The following is a 12,141-nucleotide window of genomic DNA, read 5'->3' as shown; positions in this document are numbered from 1 at the left end:
GAAAAATAAACCAGATGTTTTTTTCCTGAAACATTAAAAATCCCACAGGTTCAGACTTTTGTCTTTGTGATGAAATGATCATAATTCAGTTTTAACCAAATTTATAAACCATACAATTAGTTAAGGTGACTGAGCTTAGTGCCGTACGAATCCTCTTTAGGTTTATGTGCAAACTAGTTTTTAATGATGAGAGCTGAGGGCCGTAATAAAAAAAGTTGAAAATATAATTCATGGGATAAAGTTTATTAAAAACTGTACAGGGTGAAATGAATGGCAAGCACAACTTCAACATCATTTTTAATCAGTAAAATAGAAAAAACAAATTAAACCTTTTTAAGGCAAATTAAAATCATAATGAACAAAACTAACATCAAACTGAACTCACACTTCAGCTCAATCTCTATCTTCAGTGATTTGGATTTTTATTTCTCTGCTTCAATCCATCTTAAAGATCTAATCAGGCACTCAGTAAAATAAATCATAATCATTATTCCCAGCAATAAAAAACTCCCTGTTAAACAATTTAAAAAAAAATGGAATAAATGAGATGATTGAGGCAAAAGAAGAACAAAAATCAAAAGTTTCTCAACGACATAATCTATGAATTATTATTATTATCATAATTATCAATATTATACTTTTTTTTTTAAAGAATGTGTTTGACCATAAAAGAAAATATCTAATGCTACATTTGTTTTTCCAACCACATGGTTAAGAAAAGAAAAAAAGAAAAAATTAGATGAACACCTGCTCACACCTGCAGAATAGACCAGAATGCATTGCTGCAACAAGGCACATTAAAAGCTCTGTTCGTTCTACTCATGTAACTGTAACAAATCAACTACTGTAAATTATCAGAAAATGTTAAAAACAATCCTAGAAATTCATTCAAACCTCAGAGAAACCAAAGAATCAGAAGAAGAAAAAAATAAAAAAGGCTTTTGGCTGTTGTAGCTGTTCACGTCCACCAGAGGGCGCTCGTTTGAATGTTCACATGAAAATACCTTGTTTGTTTTTTCTGCTGAGTTGATCCATGTGGATCATAGACTGTATATAAGTGTGGATGCGGTTTAAAAGTTTAAAAGATGTAAAAAGAAAAAAACAGAGAAGTTTCATTATATGAGTGAATAGAAACAGATTTTGTGGAGGAATGAACTTTATCTGTGGTCAGAAATATAAACAAGTGGGGGAAAGAAGAGTTTCAGATTCATCCAACCTGCGGCAGATGTGAACAGCTGCTGTTTAAATATCTGATTGTGTTTGTGCACAGACTGATCACGTAGCTGCCTCTGGGTTTATGTTTGTTTTTTGTTTGTTGAAGGTTGAAATGTAAGATGTGTTAGACATTTTCTAAGCTCCTGTACTATCTATGTAGAAGAGAAACAAACTCAGGACTGAAAATCTTTTCTTTTTTTTCATCAGTTTTTTTTGTTGTTTTTTATTGCTTTATTGCTTATTTTTTCAGTGAAGCTGAAGCTTTTGTCTGTTTTCAGTCGATCAGTAAAGATTTTAAGTTTTGCAAGAATCTGAGCTGCGAACTGATTGTTTCTTACTGTTACTCACACACTCACAGCAGCACTTCTCAGTTAATGATGTTGCTGCTGGTGACAGGTTCTTGTTGATTGTTTCACAGTTTTCTTGTTAAAACTTTCTCTAAAAACTGCAAATCAAGTGGTAAATTCATTAAACACAGTGTGTGTTCGCAAAATTTTCAGACCCCCTGAACATTTTAGACTTATTTTAGAATGTTTTCGCAAATTTATTAAAAATGGAAAACTGAAATATCACACTGACAGGTCTTAACACTGCATAATGGGGTCTGAATACTTTCTGAATGCACTGTGTACATGCATCCTGTTGGGATGTTGTTAAAGCATTCATGATTGTGTTTTAACTTGCAGAAAAAGACAGTGAGGATCATGTAGAGATGTTTTTCAGTCAGAAGAAAAGGGAAATTCTCACCTCTTTATCCCAGAAACATGAGAAAACACAAAAGCTCTTTAAACGTGTCGTGTTCAAACTGCAGCAGGTGAAGAGAAGCCGATACTGATAAAACCAAGACACTGATGGCTCAAGTTGGTTTTATCAGAGGAGGAGAAGCTTCACTTTCATGCAAAGTGATTATAATTCCCGGTATTTGTATTTGTGTGTGTGCAGAGACAAGAGGCTGGTGCTCTGTGCCTCCTTTGTTTCCACAGTTAAATGACTGTAAATATAAAATGCATCGTTTGCTCCGTTGTTGGTTTTGCCTCTGGGTTAAAGTTTGAAGTCTCAGGTTCATCCGTCCCTCGACTTTTGTGCAACTTCTGCTTTCGTTTCCCGATTTTCAATTTGCTCGTTCCCGCAAATGAAGTTAAACAAGAAGCCCTCAAACCTCCGGTCGTCGTCCGGTCTCGGTTCCCGTCTGGGTTCTGGTCTGGGTTTTAGTCGGAGTGCAGCGACGCAGCCACCTTGAGGCAGCCCAGCTCTTTGCCGCCGCCGCCCAGGACGCCCTGGACCCGGTAGTTCCCGTTGGTCAGCCAGTAGGGAAGGTCCAGGTTGGGCAGGTAGAAGTCGGACTGAGGGAGGGAGTAGGAGCCCTGAGGAGGGAGAGGAGAGAGGAGAGAGGAGGTCAGAGGTCAGAGGTTGGATATCATCTTTTATAAAACGGAAAGGTGAAATCCGGCAATCTGATTGGCTGTTAACCGTGGTATAATGAGCATAAACCACGGCTACTATTCTAAAGCCTTATCACAGCGTAGGCTATCACTCTGCATCAGGCACGTATGACTGGTATGAATGGAAGTTGTTGTCATGTATCCATGACAACGGACTGTTGCAGTCCGTAGCAAAAGACAGCTGATGTTTTTTACGATGTTAAAAAATGGACTAAAGTAGTTGAATTCACATGTTTAAGGTGAACTTTCACCTCTGGGGAGAGTTAACAATGGTAGAGGGGACTGAGCTGTGACTTTCACCTGAAAAAAAAGCGGAGGAAAAGACGAGATGCAGACTAGAGCTACTTGGAGCTAACGTCTGGAGAGGTAGGACTATTTTTTTCCACAGTGGGGCTATTTTATTGGATAATGTATTTCTGGTTGAATAAAACTACATACTACATACTACCGTTTTATAAAAGCAATATATCACACCAGTCCGTGGAGTGATCGGGCCGAACAACGCTTCGCGTCGGGCCGAACAACGCCCCTTAGCCGTGGTATAATGAGCATATACCACGGCCTGTCGTGATATATTGTATCGTCTAAAACTGGAACCATCCATCTATCAGCGCTACGGCGCTGATCGGTTAAACACTGGAATGATTTGACGCCTCATTCTGGAGCAGGTCTTCCTCATTGTATCTGTGTTTTAAGTTACTCACACATCGCTTGTTTGCTACTTTGGATGCATTTTAAAAGAATAGTTCACCAAAAAATGAAATTCCTCAAAGTGCATCTGGAGACCCGGGAGGCCGGTTCGTAGAAAATTTTATATGAGAGTAATAGCGCCCGACACAAAAACGTCCATAAAACTACACAAAAACCATTTAATATTCCTCCACACTGCTCGTCCACTGCAATCCACATGTCCTGAAGGGATATAGTCCAGAGTTTACTGGAAACTACCTCATTTAGGACATTTTTACAGCCTGAACAGTCCTGGATTCATGCGATGCACGCTGACGTTACCGGACTTGCCTCAATGAAGTTGTTTGGAGTAAAAGTGAACGAGCAGTGTGGAGGAATATTAAATGGTTTTTGTGTAGTTTTATGGACGTTTTTGTGTCGGGCCCTATTAATCTCATATAAAGTTTTCATTGGACTACAAACCGGCCTCCCGGGTCTCCAGATGCACTTTGAGGAATAAAAAACTACTCCGGAGTATTCATCAGCATGAGGGGGAGTCAATAATGAATGAATTTCATTTTTTGGTCCTTTAATGGTCCTTTAATCTTAGAAAAAATAAAATAGGGGGAAAAAGTAAAATATTGATTGACTGACGTCAATCATCAGGTTTCACAAAGACGCAACCGGTGACTGATGAACAAATTCTCATGGACAAATGAAGCAGCGGGGGCGTGGCCTGATCTGAGGCTTGTTGCAAGTCATTAATTGTGCTAAAAACTGTCAAGTGTGTCGTATCAATATGATTATTTTACTGCTAACGATCAAATTGGAGCTTAAATATGAGAATGATGAAAGTGGGAGGAGCCTCAAACTAGATGTTGGTACTGTTACAGCTCACAAATAGCTAAACATCCCATTAAATAATAACTAATAACTAAATAATACAGAGACTACAAAGAATTCAATTGAAGAATGTTCTGGGGTACATAAAAAATACATATTTTTATATATTTTTTACCTTGACTTTAACATAAATGCATTTTCTTGAATTCTATTGGTCTCAAGGGTATCACCAACAGAATGAGCACCCTAAAGTTATAAACTAACTATGGTTGAAGTTTCATGTTTCTTTCAAAAAGTGCACCATTTCCCTTGATTTGAGGGCTCAACCGCTGTACTATTAGAAGTCACGTTTGATCTCGCGAGATTCTGTGAGATCTCAGCAGGTGTGTGTGTTCTCATGGTTGAAATCAATCGATCGATCCTCTAGTCTAGTGTGTGTTAGTGTGTGTGTGTGTTGGACTCACGGCTTTGAAGGGGCAGCGGCAGGGCAGGCCGTAGGTGTGCAGCGGCTCGGGACAGTCGTGTCCCGGTGGGATCAGCTGGTTCAGGAGGTCGCAGGCGTCTTCATAGTGACAGCTGCCCAGCTCCTCCAGACAGGGAACCTTCACCCAGAAACCGGCCACCTCCTTCTCCAGGGTCACGTTCAGCTGAAGAGGAGGAGACAACGACACAGAGAGACGGGGGTCAGAGGTCACCTCAGATTTATTATAATAATTATAATAATAATAATAATAATAATAATAACTTTATTTATAAAGCTTCTTTAAAAGCACAGGTTCACAAAACAACATATAAGAGACAAGTCACAACAAGTTGAATGGCCCTCGCTATCTAACAGGCGTGAGATAGACAGTGGATTTTATTTATTTTTAAAGCTCTCACTGGCCTCTTACCATCCTATAATAACCCTTTAGTAGCTTTTAATGCAAGTCTCTATCACACATGTTCAAAGGACTGGCTCACACTGCAGGTTCCTTCTGTTAACACTGAATTTGGAAAGTCCAGTTTTTCTTACTGTGCACCTGCAACCTGAACACTCAAAAACTGCAAAACCATCTGAAACTTACCACACTTTTATCATTACGACAATTTAATTTATCCGTAACTGCATCTATTTTACCTCCAACTGCTCCTGTTTTTAACTAGACTTCTCTGTTTTCAATTTATCTTTGTCACTTTTACTTTTTTGTATTACAGATATGCTGCTTATGTATGTTTCAAACGCTTTGTGTTGTCCTCAAATGTTTTGTCTCAGCTATATTGTAAATGAGGTTGCTCCACAATATATTCCCTGGTTTAAATAGAGGTTATAATATTCTCTATTCTATAATAGCCTCTATTAATTATCATGATAATCAGTTGTTGTTGTTGTTGTTGTTGTTGTTGTTGTGAAAATGGGCGAGCTCGTGAAGACGCGAATTTACATAAAATGGTCACGAGTCAAAACGAGCGTTAAATCGCGTATCTCGCGTTTGGTCGCGCGTCAGAACTCGAGCGAAAAAAAAGCGATGAAATAGACGAAGACGCGATGGTCCCGTCGCCCAAAAAAAATCGGGTGTATTGCGTCGCAAAAAAAAAAAGTCGCGTATACCGCGTCGCCCGCCTAATCGCGTCTTTGCGTTACGGCCTTTTACACCGCGGACGTAACGAATAAACGGTTACGGTGTGAACGAACAATATAGAACAGGACCAGACGTGGCGTTGTTTCCTCTTTTCACCGACAGCTCCACTCTCCCTCACTTACACTACCTACTGTTATTGTTGAGGCCAGAGAATTGTGGGATTTGTAGTTTTTGACCAATCGCAGGTTGTGCTCTTTCTTTTTTGTGATTTTCCCGGTTCACACATGTATTTTTTTGGGGGGGCAAATGTAAGACTAAAATTATTGAAGACTTGAACACAATAATTCAACAAATTTAAGACATTTTAAGGCCTAAAATTTAGATTTTCAAAGTTTAGACTTTTTAAGACCCCGCGGATACCCTGTTATTTCATATAAAAGTTTAAGTGCATACATATTTAATGATGCTGTGTATTATATATTATATATTTAAGACCATCTTAGAATTTTCTAATAAATGTAATACTTTTTAAGGCCTTAATTTTAGATACATGAATTTAAGACTTTTTAAGACTTTTTAAGGATCTGCGGATACCCTGCTGAGGTAGAAGGTAAAATGCAGAGCGACAACAAACGACAACAACAACAAATTGACTCAAATTAAAATGCAGGATGCAGTTAATTAAATAAAATAAATAAAAGGAGGTATACATGATGAAAGGAGATAAGATGGGACAAAACAGAAGAAGGTGTTAAAATAAAGCTAAGAGATAACATAGGCCAACAGTGAAGGGCATGACAGTGAGTCTAAGAGAGTAAGGGTACGTTTAGACAGGGAACACAATGACAATGATAAGAAGATGAAAGAAGATCTCAGTGAGAGAAGGAAAACGTCAGGAGAAAGAAATGAAGTCAAATGAGACGGGGATGAAGAACAAGGAGCAGTAAAAGTCACATAAACAAGTTTAACATGAGAAAATAAAAAAGGAAGTGTTGGGCAGAGCTTTGAGGAAGTCACATGACACCTGATAACGTTTCACACAGCAGATCCTGTTGTTGAAGCCTCTTCACTACTTTAACTTTGATCTATTTATCCACATTATAACTGAATGAGCTCAAACATCTGTAGATAAAACTGTGTGTTTAAGAGTTTTACAGATTATGTATTACTAATATACTCAACAGAGAAGAAAATGAAACAGACAAAGAGTTCATTCTGGTCTTTAACACAGTAAAAAGAGCTTGTTCAGAGTTTCCTGGTTCATTCAGATGAATTTGAGCAAAACTATTTTAGTATTTCTGTAAGTGGCGTGGAAAAGAGACAGTTTTCTAGTTTCTCCGAGCGAACAACTTCCTAAATCATAATTCAAATGTATAATATTATGAATGTTGATTTTTGAGCTCTGGAAACTTTTGACTTTTTATATTGTTTTTGTAAATGTCCTCCCTTATTTAGAGCAAAACAGGATTAGATCAAGATTTTTAGCATGAGCAATCTCAATCTTATGTGCATTAGAAAGCATATTATAGTAATAATCATAATAATAAAGTATTTATATAAGATTTAAGCAAAAGCATGTGAGTCTGAACAGAAACAGGAAGAAAAAGCAGGACAGAGGCAAAGTTAAAGAGTGAAGACAAACAGAGTCTGAACTTTACAGAGAATAAGTTTCTATAAAAGTTATACAATCTAAATAATAAAAGATTATTTAAAAGACAACATTACATAAAAGCAGGTTTATAAAACATACCGAAGTTAAAATATAACATCAACATGTGACATGAGAATAAATCTGATCCTGTTTCATTGTTTTTTTCTATTTCTCTGGCTTTATAAAAGTTGTTTTTCACAGTGAACGAATGAGTGAGTGAATATTTTCCATCGGCTCATGTTTGTCTGATTTGATTCCATCATGTTGACTGGATCTGATCAATCATCAATCAAACGCAGTGAAGAACACAGTGTCGCTCAGTGGAGTTAATGCGATTGATTATCAGTTATCAGCTGATGATGATGAGGGACACACACATAAACACACAAACACACACGCTGTTTGTTACAGAGTCCGACTCTAACTGAGTTCATCTGTCACTTTTTCCACTCGTTGACTCAGTTAATCGAGTTAAATCAATAAACATCTCATCCTCCTCCTCCTCCTCCTCCTGCTGCTGCTGCTGCTGCTGCTGTTGCTGCTGCGGCTCTGTGGTCTAGTGTAAACATCACAGGTTCAAATCCGGCCTTGTGTTTCCCTTTATCTTTATCTCTCTCTATCTCTGTGTCATGAGAGAAAAAACAAGTAAAGAGGAACTGACTGTCGACAACAAAATGTTTCTGTGCTGCTACAAAAACGATGAGTCTGCACAGGAAGTTTAACAAAAATAAAACTAGATTCATTCAACTCCTCTGACAAAAAGTCAAGTTAGACGACGTCAGAGTCTCTGGCTCCTGAGCTGCAGGTGATTTTACACAACATTATGATGTCACAGTCAGTACATTTACATGAAACTTGAGTAAAAAGGAATTACTGCCTTAATCCAACTAAACTGGACAACTGAGTGCATGGAAACTTGTTAGTCTTGCAATTGGGATTCAACTTTCTCCGGCATTAACACACCTTAATCTCTCGAAACCACCATGACCACGAGGGATAGCGTGCACCTGATCTGCACAATAATTTTCTCAGTTGCATGTAAACTTGGACAAGGAAGTCCGATTAGACGCCAAAATTGAATTTTGAGCATAGCTGGATTAAGATGTGCATGTAAACGTACTGAGTGAAGTTGACTTTTGACTCTTTTGGGATATAAAGTGTCACCACTTCATTTTTATCATGTTTCTTGATCCACTGTACGGTTTCATTGTTTTTTTTTCTTTTTTCTGTCCTATTATGTTTTCAAGGACATGTGTTTCTCTCTCTGTAATTACTCCTGCTCATACTGGCCATTAAGGCTAATTGTTCTACTTGTTGTCAGTCTTATTAATCTTATGTTGTTAATAACATCAACCTGCCGAAGGGACTAAAGATGGAAATTAGCCGTTGGCTATAATCTTGCATATTTATGTCCATTAATATGTATTGTCCCTATTTTAAATAAATAAACTTAAACTTAATCCATATGGACCTTTAAATGAAATTGTGTCAAATAATTAGTGAGTTATGACTGAAGACCTATTCTGTGAAGTCACAGTAACATTTTGGCCTCTGAGTCCAAGTGAATGATTGTTCCATATTTAAAGGGGGTTTCCTCAAGAGGTTTTCAAGGTTTTATTTCCTCTTTTTTTATATATACTTTTTACAGTTTAGTTTATAGTAGTTTGTTTTATTATTTCTGTGTTGTTCATATGATCAAAGAGGAAAAACCTGCTGAGAGCTGAAGTTTCTTATCACGGCTGTTTTCGCACACATGACCCAGATTCACCGGCTCGTAAACCGACTTCTGCTGTGACTTCAAAACAACCAGGTGAAACATCTGTGAGTTAGAGTTCTGTTCTGTGACTGAAATGAATAAATTTTAAATCCCAGACAGGGAAAGAGGAAATAAAAGAGAACAGGTCCAACTGGAAGAAACATTCTGTGAATGTAAAACGAATGAATCTCGGTTACAGATCCTGTACATTTTCTTTTTTTATCGCCTTGTTCTTCCTATTAACTGGAGTGTATATGAATCAGTAAATACTCGGCCTGAAAGAGACGTGGTAGTCATGGTTACATTATGAAGCTGGAGCTCCACTGCAGACAACAGGTAAATATAAAGTGTCTTGAGTCTGAGCTCCAGGATCAGCAGCAGGTTCAGACACGTCTGTGTTTTCTATCGGACTGAAAACGAGCTGAGACGAAACGTTACACAAGACGGAGGAAACAGTTGTTGTGTAAAAGTGTGTGACAAAGACGTGGTCACGTGTGTGTGTCACATGCAAACAACAGGCTGAGATCACGGTGTGAGCTGTGGACAGGGGACGGACAGATGTGGACAGATGTGGACAGTTATTCTCTCGAGAATAAATAAAGGTTTTATAATGTGGACTCACAGACAGAGGACAGACAGATGTGGACAGTTGTGGACTCACAGACAGATGTGGACCGAGGACAGACAGGTGTGGGTAGTTGTGGACTTACAGACAGAGGACAGACAGATGTGGACAGATGTGGACTCACAGACAGAGGGGCGCTCAGCTCCACAGATGTGGATCCAGATGCTGAGGCCGTCAGGTCTCCGGGGATGGAGATCGGGTCTGGAGACACCGTCAGGGTTTTCAACACAGCCGGAGCGTCGGGAAGACCACAGTTCTTCCAGTCGAAACCAAAAACCTGCACACACACACACACACACACACACACACACACACACACACACACACACACACACACACACACACACACACACACAGGAGTCACATAACTATTCAGACTTCATGTCTCAGCTCACACACAGTCACTCTGTTCGGTCCCGTTCACACTGACAATTTTGCATTTTACATTTTCTGCTGCACAAAAGTCAAATAAGATTCAAAAACAATTCAAATTAGATGAATTACTTCACGTTAACGTTTTTAAACCTCGTGGTGACGGTGCCTCAACCTTTAGACAAAAAAATATAAAATAAAACCTGTGAAGATTTCAATCGTCGTTTTTACTTTTTACATTTGGTGATGTTTGTACCAAACACGAGGCTTTACACCTTAGGAATATGATTTGTTGTCTAGAGCTTCTCTGAGGCAACACAACACTTACAGTGTTGACAATGTGCAACAATGTTTTGACACAAAAGAATTAGCCTAATAAATTACAGCTCCTGCAACTTGGATTTTGCAGGCTGTCAAACTGTACTTTCGATTATATAGGAACTAATTGCGCTGCCCTAATTACACGTTTTATTACTTCCCTGTACAAACTGCACCGCTCGAATTAACGTTATATAGATACAGTATGTTTTGTTTTTTCAATAGTTTCTTCTATTTGCCGTTCTAGTTGTTACCTGTATTTATTTAACAATCTACGCACACTGTTTCTTGCACAAATACAACAAGTCACATTCCAACTACTTGACAATAGTTTCTCTTCTTTTATACATTACATTATTTGTCCATTCTAATTTCCGTTTCTGTTTATATGTTATTGTCCCTTGTATATTTTGTTTCAGGGCTTCCTTGGAAAACAAAGCTTGTTGTTTAAATAAAGTTTTGACTGAATATTATAAAGGCTAATATTAACGAACAGCTCCTGTCTGAGTTATGGTGTTTATAGCCTATAGCTAAGACTTTATCTAACTATATTACTAAAATAGGCTAAAACCGCCGGAAACACGTCTGTTATTCTACATTACATCGCACCTGCTTCTAATCGTTCATCAATATTAGCAGGCCTAAACTCTCTGACCGCTCGCCTTGAACGCACTCCGACACTGCGCATCTACTCACCTTCGCCTTGCTGCCTCTCCTTCCACCTGCGGCCAGCACCAGGCTCAGAGTGGCGGCCAGCAGCAGCAGCAGCAGCAGCACCGACCTGTCCATGCTGTTGTCCCGCTACACACCGACTCACAGCAGCAGCAGCAGCAGCGGAGGGTTGGAGAGATGAGACCGGCTACAAACAACAGCAGCGACGGAGAGCGGAGCAGCGAGCTGAACGAGGACCGAGGACCGAGCGTGTGCTGTCGGAGCGATGACTTCCGTGTTTACTACCCCACTACCCCACCGGCGGTCACGTCATCCAGTCTGTCACGTGACCACTGTCTGCATCATCACGTGTCTGTGTTTTCCTCCCCACCACATTTAAAGCAGAAGTAAGTGATATATTTGTGTTAATATAAGTCTTAAATAGTTGTATCTTCCGACAGCAATCACTTACATAGAGTGTTTGGACCGAAACACGGGTCTGTCAGTCCCTCTGCTCTGCTCTGAGCCGAGGAGAAAACTTTTCTCGTATCCTACAATTTTTATCCAATGAGGAGAGAGAACGACATAAAGGGCTGTGTGTGCAGCAAGGGGGCAGTTGTCGGTCTGAGAAGTGAAGCTCACTTCCGCGTTCAAAAAACTGCAATCCCCTCGGATTCCTCTGGGGGCTGGTGTCAGAAGGGAGCATTCCCCATAGACCCCCATGTTAAAATCGCGGACTTTACATCCTCAGTAAACATGTTAAAAGCCTGGTGTCAGAACGTTTTTTCGTCTCAATCGATAGTTTCTACCCCCGCACACACTCTGAGGGGGGTGAATTTTTTTTTAACTCTACCATTTTACTGTTATTAGGTTAAAACTCTGGCCAATTAGGGCGCGGAAACGTTGAGTGACAGGTCCGAGCAGCTCCGTGGACTGCTGCTTCGAGGCCATATTTGAGTCACAAAAACGACTCCCCAAAACCAATGGGTGACGTCACGGACGCTACGTCCATTCTTTTACGGTCTATGGTGTGCAGC

At 39.4% G+C, this 12,141-nt stretch overlaps 1 protein-coding gene across 1 annotated transcript; it reads right to left on the bottom strand.

The window, feature by feature from the left end:
- Positions 1–224: 224 nt before the first annotated feature.
- Positions 225–11,349, bottom strand: gm2a (ganglioside GM2 activator). The gene is made up of 4 exons (XM_085788971.1): positions 11,150–11,349; positions 9,888–10,040; positions 4,634–4,816; positions 225–2,579 (listed from the first exon to the last, which is right to left on the bottom strand). Exons 1-4 carry the CDS (start codon positions 11,240–11,242, stop codon positions 2,424–2,426), a joined length of 585 nt encoding a protein of 194 aa, XP_085645097.1. The 5' UTR covers positions 11,243–11,349; the 3' UTR covers positions 225–2,423.
- Between the last annotated feature and the right edge of the window lie 792 nt (positions 11,350–12,141).

This window comes from Trachurus japonicus, chromosome 10, assembly GCF_045865225.1.
Source record: "Trachurus japonicus isolate A0001 chromosome 10, Traja_1.0".
Taxonomy (NCBI): Eukaryota; Metazoa; Chordata; class Actinopteri; order Carangiformes; family Carangidae; genus Trachurus; species Trachurus japonicus.
Note: the sequence above shows the minus strand (reverse complement) of the source record. Positions and strands in the feature narration are given on the sequence as shown.

What these genes read in the sequence shown, in the direction of transcription:
- gm2a (XM_085788971.1), bottom strand. Translation starts at nt 11,242, where the DNA reads ATGGACAGGTCGGTGCTGCTGCTGCTGCTGCTGCTGGCCGCCACTCTG. An exon ending in GGAGAGGCAGCAAGGCGAAG is followed by an intron (nt 10,041 to 11,149) that starts GTGAGTAGATGC and finishes GTGTGTGTGCAG; the next exon opens with GTTTTTGGTTTCGACTGGAA. An exon ending in GCCGCTGCCCCTTCAAAGCC is followed by an intron (nt 2,580 to 4,633) that starts GTGAGTCCAACA and finishes CTCCCTCCTCAG; the next exon opens with GGCTCCTACTCCCTCCCTCA.